Here is a 14,935-nt window from a genome sequence, read left to right on the forward strand (position 1 = left end):
GATTCTAATTGTGGCTCTCTATTTCTACTTTTTTCCTTTTGTTCTAACATTTAAGGACAATTTTCTCAAATTATTTTTGTATTATTGCATCGAGATTATTTGTCCAATTATAGCTTTTAAGTAATCCAATTATTGCTATGCATCCTATTCTTGGTCTAGTTTCTAGACCAGTTGTTTTTCTTATGAGATGTTTCACTTTCTCTTCTATTTTTTCATTCCTTATATTTTGTTTCATTATCTCTTGGTCTTATAACTTTGCTGACTTCCAATTCTAGTTTTCAAGGAATCATTTTCTTCCTTAAGCTTCTGGATCTTCTTTTCTAGTTGGCTAACTTTCTTCTCATAATCATCTTCTTTTCTTGTATTGTTCTTATTTTTCCCCTCAGTCTCTCGCATTTGATTTTTAAGGTCTTTTTTGAGTTCTTCTCTAAATTCTTTTTAGGCAAGTAACTTTACCATTTGACATTATTCCTTGGAATAGGAGAGACTTTTTTTTTGCTTCAGCATCCTCCTCTGAAGATGAGCTCCAGCTTCCCTATTCTCATGGTAACTTTCTATGGTTGAGTTCTTTCTCCTTTGCCAGTTCATTTGTTTGTTTGTTTTCTAATATTAGTAGCTTGTTAATGTAATCACCTGTAGCACTGACTTATGGGAAATGGTACCTCTGGTCTCAGGTCCTCCTTCAGTTCTCCCTTCTAGCCAGGAATGTTATGGTCCCTTCACACCAATGGCCTGCAACTCAGCAGCACCTCTGGGTCTGGCGTCCTTATCAGCTGGGATTTCCTCAGTCTTCCCTCATTCAGATGTCCAACTCCTCACACTAGCCCAGAGGTGAAAATTCCTGTGGTCAGGGCCAAAGCTACCTTCCAACCCAGCAGCCCACTGCCCTGCTGTTTCAGCACAACTAGCCTGAAAGTGTTTACACTTTACATAGACCAAACGTACTTCCTGGAGTCTTTCTTCAGATTTTCTGTTGTCCCAGGAGGAAGACTGCTCTGTTGCAACTCTTATTTATTTTTATGGCTATTTTTATGTTTGAGGTGCTCTTTTGTCTTGTTTGTGGGGAGATCTGGAGAGCTTGGAATTTTCTGACCTACTCCACCATATTCCTAGAATCTTCTCCCTCGGTAACTTTTGAATGCAACTCAGTTCTGGCTACACAGACATCCACAATCCATCTCCTCATCATGGGGTTCTCAGAATGAGAGCAGGGAGTGGGACCCTTAAGTCCAAAAGTCCTTCCAGAGGCAGTCTCATCATCCTCTTTTATGCTGGGGATTGAGAATTCCATCAGCCTCCTATTAACCTTATACACAGAGATGTCATCCCCCCAATAGAATGTAAGCTTTTTGTTGGCAAAGATGACTTTGTTTTTATGAGGCAGCAAGAAATATCTCTTTACGGGATACTCGGTAATCTTGCATCACAGCATTCATAATAAAAGTATTTTTCTAACCATATAAAAATAATTGTGACTTATACACCTACATCTGTTGCACAGGAAGAAAAGGTAAAGAAGTTCTTTTACAAGCTCAATGAAACCCTCTAAACTTAAATCAACATATAGTCTTTATGCCTAGAGATTTCCCTGCAAAGGTAGGTCCATGTAAGAATAGAGGGAAAATATTAGAAAATATATTTCAAAAATAGGGAATCAATAAGAAGCCAAAGACTCATAGAACACTCAGAAACCTCATGTCTATGCATCATAAATCTTCAATTTGATAAAAATTGGGAAGCACTGAGCACAGTGAATATAAAATAGGGAACAGGAATTGAAAACAACTTGCCCCTGACATGGGAGTCACTACCAAATTGTCTATATAAGCACACCACCAAATTGTGAGAGCACCTGGTACTTATTTGTGGATGACTTTGTGCTGATTACAGCAATTCCTGTAACACTGCAAAGGCTCCTAAAGGAGACCAAAGGAATTCAGTGTAACAAATCACATAAGAAAAACTAAGTGAAAGGAGAATGCCTCTTGTGCAAGACCACGATGGTCAGACAGATGGGCAATATATACAATAATAATGATAATCACAAAAGCAGTAATAAATAGCTATTCTACCATTTATATAGTGCTTTAAAGTTTACAAAGATATATAGATATGTATACTTATTTGATCCTTACAACTGTCCTGTGAAGTGGGTACTTATATTTTACAAATGGGGAAACTGAGGCACAAAAAAAGTTAAGTACCCTGTCTACAGTCACATAGCTGGTATCTGGGACAAGATTTGAACTCAGGAATTACTGACTTCAAGTCATATTTATTTATACATATGCATACATTATACATATACATTTGTTCATATGTGGTAGACTACCCCTTACTCTCTTACTTGAAATTTCATGACCTTAATCTGAGATGGTTCTTGCTCCAAAATCATCCGTGTCCCAGCCTCTGAGTATGGGTCCCTCAGGGGTTGGACTTGAGATCTTTTCTTTCTCATTAGCACTATCAGGTCTAAGACTGGATACGACCGTTATCTCTAGGCAGAGGACCCACAGATCTGTTGTTCCAATCCTTCTTTCTTTTTTTGATCCCCAAACATCCATCTTTTGCCTAGTCCTGTACTCGGTCCTAGTCTAAGATTAAACAAGTCCAAAAAAAAGCTCTGTAAACTTCCTGAATTTCCTTTTTCTGCCAAGGATACCGCTCCGTTCCATCACAAAGGATTTCGATCTGGAAGTCTTTTTGAACCCTCCACCCACATATCCCCTATGTTCAATCACCTACCTTGTCAATTCCTTCTCCACTCTGTCCCTCCATCATTTTTCACTCAGACACGCTCGCCCTCACCCATACCTTTGTCCCTTTAGCTTAGACATCTCCAACAGCATCCTGAGCCCTGCTATCTTGTCCCCCCCCCACACACACACACACCTTCCAAAGGGCTGCCTGAGGCTTGCAAGCCCACATGGGGCTTCCCACACGAATGTGGGGTCACAAAATTATGATTATCAGTAAATGCTTGCTTTGTGTGCCCATTTTGTGCTAAGTTATGGGACCCTGCCGAGAGGGAGTACCGGGGCCACCTCGACCTTTGGTGCACAATAAGTTTTCCGCCCCATTGCAGAAACACCCTTGTTGAGCAAAGAGCAGTGATTTGTGACCATGGGAACGGGTTTGAGCCGGAGGTTACAACCAGTGGCTCATGAGCAGGGATGCCTTGACAAGGCCTCTGGCCTGTGAGCGAGCTGCTGAATGGCTGGATGGGCTCTCCTCCCACTGGCAGATACCTTGCTTACACAAAGCCCACAAGCTGCTTCTCTGAATGGGGACTGGGGATTGCCTACTGTGACCCAGCTTGCAGAAATGCATATCAACAAGGTGTCCGGCCTAATAAACTGGAGCTCTTTTCACACCCTATGGGTCTCCTGCCCCATTCATCTCGCCTCTGAGATCAAAGGGCTCATATGCCATGAGCTCTTAAAAGCCGGCCACAATTTTATATACCTCTATATGCCATGCAAAGATTTCTTGGAGGAAAGGGTAGAAAAGTAGAAAAAGGAGCCCTGCTCCGGGGCCCAAATCTTATCGTTTTCCCTCTGCCCAAGAAGCTCCTGTGGTTTCCCATTGCATTTAGGCTAAAACACAAAGGCCTCTAACGTTTAAAGTCCAGACTTTCCCTTTCCTCATATCTATATCAGCCCATCGATACTCCCTGCACCACACATTCTAGGTCCCACTTAGCTGTCTGCAAAGGAGACTTAGCATGCCGGCTCCCCTCCTCCTCCTCCTCCTCACCTGCACCTTTAGGGACCTCTTCTCTCCCTTCAGAGGACATCAAGGAAATGCCACAGGACATAGAATGCTGGGCCTGGAAAACCCCCTCAGTTCAAATCTGGCCCAGAACTAAAGAGCTTGTGACCCTAAGCAAGTCATTTAACTGTTTGCCTCAGTTTCCTCATCTGTAAAATGAGCTGGAGAAGGAGATGGCCAACCACTGCCGTCTCCACCAAGGAAACCCCAAGTGGGATGACAACTGAAAAGACTGAACCTTTCCACTGATCTGGAGCTGGCTGCCCCATTTTATAAACGTTGAGTGCACCTGAATGTTTCAGGGGAGTCATTACTTGCACCAACTGGGATCTAGCTCCTGTAGCTTCTAGAGGCTGTGACTGGCACACTGCTGGATTGGCATTGCCAGGCCAGCACAGAGCAGCTCATTCAGGGCTTCCTGCTTACCTCACAGGGGTGTGATGAGTGTCAAGATGACCATAAATGTCACAGCATGGTCACCATTCCCACAAGGCATCCTTGTGGAGGTTTTGGGGGGCTCCTCCCTGACTCGTCCCTGAAGAGTTTACACTTGTAAGAATGAAGAGCCCTCTTTCCTTACTGGCAGCCTAGAGCAGGGGAGCTAGCAACTCTTGAATGCACAAATGTACATTGTTCTTTTGGCTGTTGATGAGGTTTAATTACCCCTTATGATTTTACTGAATCCTATTTTCTTAGTGCAAACATGTGAGTCTTTTAAGTTTAGCCCTCCTTGTATAGGAATAAATTATCTCTCAACCTTGATTCCTAACTGTACATTAAGTACCTTTTTATTTCCTGTTTTTGAGGGAAGCTTTAGACATAAGCCATAAATAAAGTCATTCCCTTACCTAGCGCCCATGGTAATCCTCGAAAATTATGTGACCTCAAGCTAATTGTACAATATTTCAGAGTCTAATTGTACAATATTTCAGAGTCTGATTCTTTTTGTACAGCAAAATAACATTTTGGTCATGTATACTTATTGTGTATCTAATTTATATTTTAATGTATTTAACATCTACTGGTCATCCTGCCATCTAGGGGAGGGGTGGGGGGGGGGGGGGAAGAGGTGAAAAATTGGAACAAGAGGTTTGGCAATTGTTAACGCTGTAAAGTTACCCATGCATATATCCTGTAAATAAAAGGCTATTAAATAAAAAAAAAACTTCATATAAAACAAAACTTAAAAAAAAAAAAAAGAAAATTATGTGACCTGCAACAAGATTATACGATGATCAGTTCTGAAGGATGTGGCTCTTTCCAACAATGAGATGATTCAGGCCAGTTTCAATGATCTTGGGATGAAGGGAGCCATCTGCCCCCAGAGAGAAGGAACTGAGGGTGGATCACAACATAGTATTTTCACTTTCTGTTGTTGTTTGCTTGCATTTTTGTTTTCTTTCTCAGTCTTTTTTTCCTTCTTGATCTGATTTTTCTTGTGCAGCAAGATAATTGTATAAATCTGTATACATATATTGGATTTAACATATATTTTAACATATTTAATATGTATTAGATTACCGGCCATCTGGGGCAGGGAGAGGGGTAAGGAGGGGAAATTTTGGAACATAATGTTTTGCAAGGGTCAATGTTGAAAAAATTACTCATGTATATGTTTTGTAAATAAAAAGCTTTAATTTAAAAAAGGAGGGGAGAAAAAGAAAATTATGTGATCCATCATTAGCCCTGACCCAGAAGAAAAGCATACTACTTGAGATTTTAAATTTAAAAAACTGTGAGATAGGCTAGGTTTACCCTGGAAATTCAGCCCCTTTTGGAGGTCCATCAGTTGGAGAACTGGCTGAACAAATTATGGTATATGGTTGTAATGCAATACTACTGTGTTGGAAGAAATGACAAACAGGATTCAGAAAAACCTGAAAAGATTTACATAAACTGATGCAATGTGAAGTGAGCAGAACTAGAATATCATGCACAATAATAGCAATGGAGTATGGTGATCCACTGAATGATTCAGCAATGATCCAAGACAATTTTAAAGAACTTATGATGAAAAATGCTACCCAAACACATCTACAAAAAGAACTACTGGAGTCTGAATGCAGATCAAAGTATATACCATTTTTCATTTTATTTTTTTGTGGTGAGGTTTTTTTTTTGGGGGGGGGGGGTTGTTTCACATGACTAATATGGAAACATTTTATATAATTGCACATATATAACCTATATCAAATTGCTTTCTATCTCAGAGGACAGGAGGTAGGAAAAAATTTGGAACTCAAAATTTTTATTTTTTTAATTAAAGCTTTTTTATTTTCAAAACATATGCATGGATGATTTTTTAACATTGATCCTGGCAAAACCTTGTGTTCCAAATTTTCTCCTCCTTTCACCCTCTCTCTCCCCTAGATGGCAAGTAATCCAATGTTAAACATGTTTTAAAAAGTTATATGTTGAATCTAATATAGGTATATATATTTATACAATTATCGTGCTGTACAAGAAAAATCAGATCAAAAAAGACAAAAATGAGAAAACAAAATGCAAGTAAATAAAAGAATGAAAATACTATATTGTGATCCACATTCAATCCCCAGTCTTCTCTCTGGGTGCTGATGGCTCTCTTCATCAAGATCAATGGAACTGGCCTGAATCACCTCGCTGTTGCAAAGAGTCACGTCCACCAGAGTTGATCACATAATCTTATTGATGCTGTGTACAGTGATGTCCTGGTTCTGCTCATTTCACTCAACATCAGTCCATGTAAGTCTCTGAAATCATCCTGTTGATCCTTTTCTTACATATCAATAATATTCCATAACATTCATATACAATAACTTATTCAGCCATTCTCCAACTGATGGACAGCCATTCAGTTTCTAGTTTCTTGCCACTACAAAAAGGGCTGCCACAAACATTTTTGCTCATGTGGGTCCCTTCCCCTCCTTTAAGATCTCTTTGAGATACAGGCCCAGTAGAAACACTGCTGGAGCAAAGGGTATGCAATTTGATAGCCCTTTGGGAATGGTTCCAGATTACTCTTCAGAATGGTTGGATCAATTCACAACTCCAGCTACAATGCATTAGTGTCCCAGTTTCCCATATCTCCTTCAACATTTGTCATCTTTTCCTGTCACCTTAGCCAATCTGATATGTATATAGTGATACCTCAGAATTGTCTTAATTTGCATTTCTCTAATCAATAGTGATTTGGAGCACCTTTCCAGATGACTAGAAATGGTTTCAATTTCTTCATCTGAAAACTGTTCATATCCTTTGACCATCAAAATTTATTTTAAAAAATAAATATATCTTAAAAATGCATAAATAGAAAAAGAAACTATTTCAAATCTAAAAAAAATACGCTAACAACTTTGGCAAAATTTAAAAATATGCATACTGATAACAAGAAATAAATTCAACCCCTTTCCAATACTGCAAAGTTCCTAATTTGGTTATTCAAGTCTCCAAAGTAGTAATATAATTTAAAATTTCTCTAATAATTCTAAATTCAATAAAATTCCATACAAATCACACAAAGCAGTGTTCTGTTTATCCAAACATCTTTTATTTTTATTTTTGAATACATGAAAAATAGGAAAACAATCTGGACTCTTCCAGAATTATAGAAATGTAATTGTTAACTTTTTAGTTGCTTTAATTCAAACTAAACAAAATGGAAAAACTAAAATCTGAGAAGCAAAAGGAAAAACTGTTTTACTGGTCAAAATTGTCTTCGCTATTTCTGGCCTTTTCATCATACATATCCAAGTTCTCCTCCTCAAGCTCTTCCTTCTCTTCACATTCAGAATCTTTTTCAGGGTATGTAATTAATGTTATCTTAGGCAGTAAGAAACACTCAGCATTCAAGACCTGTTCAGCGGTCATTGAATTTCTACAGTAGATTAAACTGGACAGCAGGGTCTTGACATCATCATCCTGGAAACAAAACAGAATAATAAATAAAGGAGGACTGACTCAAAGCAAAGAGCCCTGAAACACTTTAATCGGTGACACTGAATGATAACCTTCTTTCTCCCTAAGTATTTTAATGAAACACAATACTCAAGGTATAATTTACACTAAACCCACTGATACATTCATCAAGTACATTCATGGTCCAAAATAAAGATGAACATTTTATAAGGAATAAAGATCACTGCTAAACTACCTGAAGAAAACAAAATTTCAGATCAGAAGAAAACAAAATGCTCCTTTCATGCCCAGTCCTTCACACATCCTACATACATACACACACACCTCTTTTTCCCCTCTTTCAAACAACAGCCAAACATTTCCTTTTCAATGTCTTTCATTTCAAATCAATTATTCACCACTTTCTTCTTCCTACTAAGGGAGTTTCTCAAGATAATCCCGTGTATTTTACCAACTGTCACCCAGCCTATTCTCTCCCACCTCTTCAATTCAGGACCCATCTCATTATCAGTATCTGTTCAAGTTGGAACAACTGGATCAACACAATGGAATAACTGTCCATCCAACTACAAACAGGCATTTTCTGATTCTTGTTCTTCCTGGGTCAATTATGATGCCAATCTCTCTTGTGGTCCTGTATCTCTCTGGGGATGTTGAGCTTGATGCAATCAGCACATTTTCCACAAAGGAGAACAGAAGAATCTCCATGCCATGCTTTATTCTGACACTGAAAAGCAGCCTGAATAAGCCTACCTCTGTATTTGCATCTATCAAGTAATCTTTCTAAGGCTCCATTTCACAAATTTTTTTTGATGTTAGAATAATAATAACAATAATGATAATGATGTTAGAAGAGCAAAGTAATGGTAAGGTCCACACTAAAACCAGAATGGATAGAATGGATAGCTAAAGTAGAACAGAGCTACATAATATTCAAGGAGTTGAGTAAGTACAGACAATGAGGTCAGGTTTAACACAGATGAAAAGTAAGGGGCCATGAATTGGAAAATGGTTCGATAGAAAGGGGAAATCTTTGAAGATGCTTTAAAAAAAAAAATAAGCAGCAGAATCTTGTGTTCTTTGTATCTTTTAGTCAAGTACGTAGGTTAATGCAGTATAAAATTCTGCACGATTCTGACTTTCCCTTTCTCATGTTTTTATCAAGCCTACTTCAAATGCAGAGAGAGATAATCCTTCACAATTTTAGAGACATAAGCATATTGATCAATAGCTACTGATGTCCTCTCTACTCTTATTAGAAAAATATCTGGTGTTTCCTTTCTAATCATTGGGTATCTAAAAGAAGGAAAGCTATCTTGAAAATTAATCCCTCAATGTTTTCCCAATCGTGTTTCCTCCAAGACAGATTTCATCTCTGTGTATCTTCTTTCCAAGAGTTCAAATTTGGTGGTTCCGCTAATGAAAAAAGTGGTCCTAGAAATGAATGTTAACAGATTTCTTCCCCTTTTCACCTTTGCTCTCTTCCTTTCAGTCTCTTTGTATCTCTATAACCTCAGAGCCTGGAACAATCATTTCTACATTTGGTGAAGTGAAAGAAATATAAAAGAATCATATCTAGAAATCTGACACTAGATTTCATCCAGTTTATTCTGATTATTTAAAGCACTATAAAATTAGTATTACTTGCCTTCTTCAAGGATTTTCCTTTTCTATCCCATCTCCCAATGCATAGAAATCTGATTGTTGATTAATTAACAATTAATAATTGTTATTTACTCAGTTCCTTGAATATTTAGCTCTGATCTACTTCAGTCACCCGTTCTCCATATAGCACAGACTACATCATTACTTTAAAAAATCAAAATCAATCTCTTCTCCTAAGATCTCTGGCCCTGAATATCTCCCTATTCTCCTAAATCCATCCCTGATTCTGGTTTCATTCATCTTACTACCAACCTGGGAGCTGATGGTGACAATCCCTTTCAACAAGGTACTCAATGAACTCTCTACAATATATGGAAATGAAGAGAATACAAACCTGTCAGGAAATGGCCAAATTATGTAAACTTTTTGGAATATTATTACATGATAAAAATGATAGTTTCAAAGGAAATTAGATTCATATGAAATGACACTAAATGAAATAAGGACCAAGACAACAATTTATATAATAATATTATAAATAATAACAATTTTAAAGACTTTAAGCTCTGGTTACTGCAAGAACATGATTCCAGGCCCCATGGCCAATAAAGGAATCTCCCATCATTTAACTGTGCATATTTATTACAAGGGGATTGTTTTTATTTTAATGGAAAGGAAGAACTGGGAGGAAAAAGGAAAGGGAGAGAAAATAAATGATGTTATTCTTGTTAAGTGAAAAAAATAATAATAAAATTAAATTTTGAGAAAAAATTGCCAAGGAGAAAAAAAATTCTTAAAAAAAGTGTTTTTCTCCAGATTGATAATAGGAAGGGGGGAAAAAATCAACAGCCTTTTATTTGGGGATTTAAAATCAGAAATTGCTGTTCAAATTGTGAATGACTTTGCTATTCTCAGCAATACTACTCAATCCAAGACTACTCTAAAAGACTCATGATTTAAAATGCCATCCATACCCAGAGAATTAATTGCGTCTGAATATAGATTGAAGCATGTTTTTTTTTTTTTACTTTATTTTTTTTAAGGATTTTTTGGGGAGAGGGGAGATCTGTTTTCTTTTACACCATGACTTTTATGGAAATGTTTTATATAACTTCATATGTGCTTTCTCAATGTGGAGGGAGAAAGGAAGGGAGAGAATCTGGAACTCAAAGTTTTAAAAATGAATATTTTAAAAATTTAGCTGTAGCTGAGAAAAATAAAAAAATTAAAAGTTGATTAAAAAATAAATTTTTGATCAAATTAATGACTCCCTCATTATGTTCTAAGCAACTGAAAAAAAAATAAAATGGAAACTTGATAGGAACTTTACACCTAAGGCTCCTTCCAGCTCTAAAATGCTATGATTCTCTGGATGTAGGCCTGACTGTGTACATCTAAGGATAAGCACACCTATTCTATATAATGTCAGCAAAATGTTGTTCGGTTGTGTCCTCTTTCTTGACCTCCATATGGAGTTTTCTTAGCAAAGACACTAGAGTGGTTTGCCATTTCCTTCTCCAGTAGGTTAGAATTAAGTTACTTGCCCAGGGTCACAGAACTAGCAAATATCAGACTTCCTGAATGCTGGGTCAATGCCCTACCTTCCCTAGTAAAATGTTACCTGAAGCTTTAAAAAATTCAATAAAGTTCTCTCCACCATCACAAAATGCTTCAAATACTTGGTATTTTCCTGTTGCCATCATGATAATTACTAAACAACTGCCTCCCACTTGCTTTCTTCCCTTGTACTCCAGGACTGTGTAGTGTTGCTAAAATTAAAGAAACTCAAGGATGGAGTCCATTATAAAATTCAGGACACAAACTCCTGGGACTCTCACTGCTAATTAGCTGTGTGTGTGTGTGTGTGTGTGTGTGTGTGTGTTTTAACACCTCCATGGAAAAGCTTTATCAGTGCTCTCATCCTTCCTGCAAACACACAGGGGCTCCCACCCAATCTGTCAAGCTCCTGCCTCCAGACTTCAAGACTGCATGGATGTCCAAGGGGATCCCAGAGACTGTTGTCCCATCATCCTTCCCTTTCAGACTTGTCTGTTCCACCTCTTCCTGATTATACAGTCCTTTGTGGATCCTTTCTTTAGAAATGTAAAGACTCTCACTAAACTCACGTTATCAAACCTGCTCTGCTGGGTCCACCCCACTCTCAGAGTGTAAGCAAATGGCTGTGACTCCAGGGCCTCTGTTCTCCGGCCCTTGGATGATGGCAGCCAAACATTTGGACTTTAGGCCCGGAACTGCCTTAGGCTTGGAGATGTGGAATTCCTTCCCTTGTATAAGGCTCCCCTACACTCCCATTACCTTTTCAAATTATGCTCGGCTCCAACCCAGGCCCTTTTCTATTTTCCCAGTTAACACTCACTCCTCTAAATTACTTCATATATTTTATTTATAATTTGTATTTATTATCTGTGCATATATTGCTTTCCTTCAATAGCATATGGACTCCTTGGAGGCAGGACTTGATTGCTTTCTGTCTTATAGTCCAGAGTTAATGCAGTGACTGACACCCAGTAGTTACTTTATGTATGTTTTTTTTAATAGAATTGGCTGAAAGGGAAAAGTAGTGTCAGAATGTGAGAAGACATGAAAGCTAAGTAAAGAATTGTTGATTTAAATAGCTCAATCTACCTCAGAGACCAACATCTTCATTTCACTGATGAGAAAACAGAGTCCAAAGGAAGTACAAGATTTGAACCCCAGTCCCAGCACCAGAACTTGTTGGTAAGTAACAGTCTTTGCCCAACAGAAATGGAAAAAGCCAGGCAGAGAGGCAACTACGTGCCCAACAGACTGAAAGGGAATAGCAAGAGGTGGGGAGATTAATAAAGGCCTCCTGCAGAAAACAATTCTGGTTGAGGAGGGGTTCTTTTTTTAATTTTTTTTAAATGTTCAATAGCATTTTATTTTCCAAATACATATAAAGATGATTTTCAACATTCATTTTTTAAGACTGTATGTCCCCCTCCCCAAGACAGCAATCGATAGTATGTAGGTTAAATATATTTTCATACTTATCATGTTGTGTAAGAAAAAACATACCAAAATGGAAAAAAACACAAGAAAGTATTTTCACCTTTTAAAATTTTGTTTCTATGTTTTGATCCACATTCAACTTCGATAATTCTCTCTCTAATTGTGGATAGCATTTTCCATCACAAGTCTATTTGAATTGTCTTGAAATACCACATTGTCGAGAAGCACCAAGTCCATTCACAGTTTACCATAATAAAATCTTGTTGCTGTGTATAATGTTCTCTTGGTTCTACTCACTTCACTCAGCATCAGTTCATGTAAGTCTTTCCAGGCTTTTCTGAAATCAGCCTGCTCATCATTTCTTATAGAACAGTAATATTCACATACCATAATTATTCAGCCATTCCCCCAAATGATATAGACATCTACTCAGTTTCCAGTTTCTTGCCACTACAAAAAGGGCTGTTACAAATATTTTTGCACTTGTGGGTCTTTTTCCCTCTTTTATGATCTCATTGGGATATAAGCCCAGTAGAGACACCGTTGGATCAAAAAAAGTATGCAGTTTTATAGCCCTTTGGCCATAGTTCCAAATGGCTCTCCAGAAAGGTTGGATCATTTCACACCACCTACAACAATGCATTAGTGTCCCAGTTTCCCACAGCCCGTCCAACATTTATCATTAGCTTTTCCTCTCATTTTAGCCAATCTGAGAGGTGTGAAACGGTATCTCAAGAGCTGTCTTATTTTGCATTCTACTAAGCAATAATGATTTAGTGCGTTTTTTCATACGACTAGAAATGACTTTCATTTCTTCATATGAAAATTGTCTGTTCATATCCTTTGACTATCAATTGAGGAATGACTTGAATTTATAAGAAGACCAAGTCAATTCTCTACATATTTTAGAAATGAGGCCTTTGTCAGAAACATTGGTTATAAAAATTGTTATTCAATTTTCTGTTTCCCTTGTAATCTTGGCTTAACTGGTTTTGTTTTGCAAAAATTTTTTAATTTAATATAATCAAAATTATCCATTTTGCATTTCATAATGTTCTCTAGTTTTTTGGACATAAATTCCTTCTTTCTCCAAAGATCTGGTTTAATGTATTTTTTTGGCTGAAAGGGAAAAATAGTGTCAGAATGTGAGGACACATGAATGCTGAGCAAAAAAATATGGATCTATCCCTTGCTCTCTTAATTTACTTATAACAACATCATCTATTATGTCTAAATCATGAACTCATTTCAAACTTCTCTTGGTATAGGATGTTAGATATTAGAATCTCCCATACCATTGCATTTCCAAGTATTCTTAGCAACTCTTGTCAAACAAGTGAGTTCTTATCCCAAAAGTGGAGTTTGGGGTTTTATCAAACAGTACATTATTACAGTCAGTGAATACTGTCTTGTATACCCAATCTATTCCACTGATAAGCCACTCTATTTTTTAGCCAGTACCAAATGGTTTTGATGATTACTACTTTATAGTATAGTTTTTAGATGGTAGGCATTTTTCCCATTAATTTTTTATATTTCTGACCTTTTATTCTTCCAGATGGATTCTGTTGTTATCTAGCTTTATAGTTTTTTGGCAATTTGACATGGCACTGAATAAATAAATTTAAGTAGAATTGTCATTTTTCTTATATTAACTAGACCTACCCCTGAGTAACTGATATTATTCCAGTTGTTTAGATCTAACTTTATTTGTGTGCAAAGTGTTTTATAATTGTGTTCATATAGTTCCAGGCTTTCTTGGGAGATAGACTCCCAAATATTTTATATTGTGTACAATTATTTTAAATGGGTTTCTCTTTCTATCTCTTGCTGCTGGGCTTTGGTGGTAACATATAAAAATGTTGATGTTTACAGAGGCTTATTTTATATCCTGCAATTTTGCTAAAGTTGTTTGTGGTAGTTTTTTAGTTGATTCTTTAAATATACCATAATATCACAAAGAGTGATAGTTTCATTTCCTCATTACCTACTCTAATTCCTTTAATTTCCTTTTCTTCTTATTGCCAAAGCTTACAATACTGAATAATAGTGGTGATAATGGACAACCTTGTTTCACCCCGATCTTACTGAGAATGTTTCTAGCTTATCCTCATTATATGTAATGCTTGCTAATGGGCATTTTTAGACAGATGCTAGTTATCATTTTAAGGAAAATTCCATTTATTCCTATGCTCTCTAATGTTTTTATTAGGAGTGGGTGTTGTATTTTGTCAAATGCTTTTTCTGTATCTATTGAGAAAACCATGATTTCTGATAATTGATTATATCAATAATAAAACTATGTGGATAGTTTTTTAAGGAGAAGTTTTTGTAGCAGGAAAAAAGCTCTAGACAAAGAGGGGAAAGGGAACTTGGGCTAAGAATGCTAGTGCAGAGAATGGTGATATGAATCTGTTAGGGGATGATTATGATAAGAACAGAGAAGAAGGTACAGATGCTAAATTCATGTTGCATACACAGAATCAAAAAGCCTTGCTAAAGATGTAGTAGCATTCTTCTAATGCCTGTCAATTTTTTTTTCTTTATGTCAATCTATTCCAAAACTTCAAAACCTTTGTACCTCCACACATGATTCACAAGATAGGGAACCTGATGGAAGGTTTAAAAAAAAGTTTGAATAATAAAGTTCTTAAGATATCCTTTAATTAAA

General features: G+C 37.0%; 1 protein-coding gene across 10 annotated transcripts in view; it reads right to left on the bottom strand.

Moving 5' to 3' along the window:
• Positions 1-7,425: 7,425 nt before the first annotated feature.
• STK31 (serine/threonine kinase 31) overlaps positions 7,426-14,935 on the bottom strand; it is a 66,506-nt gene continuing 58,996 nt past the window's right edge. For all 10 annotated transcript variants that reach the window (XM_031940596.1, XM_031940595.1, XM_031940594.1 and 7 more), the window contains one exon: positions 7,426-7,671. In XM_031940596.1, the coding sequence (XP_031796456.1) occupies positions 7,450-7,671 (222 nt within the window). In that variant the 3' untranslated portion in view covers positions 7,426-7,449. The remainder of the gene's footprint in view (positions 7,672-14,935) is intronic.

This window comes from Sarcophilus harrisii, chromosome 5, assembly GCF_902635505.1.
Source record: "Sarcophilus harrisii chromosome 5, mSarHar1.11, whole genome shotgun sequence".
Taxonomy (NCBI): Eukaryota; Metazoa; Chordata; class Mammalia; order Dasyuromorphia; family Dasyuridae; genus Sarcophilus; species Sarcophilus harrisii.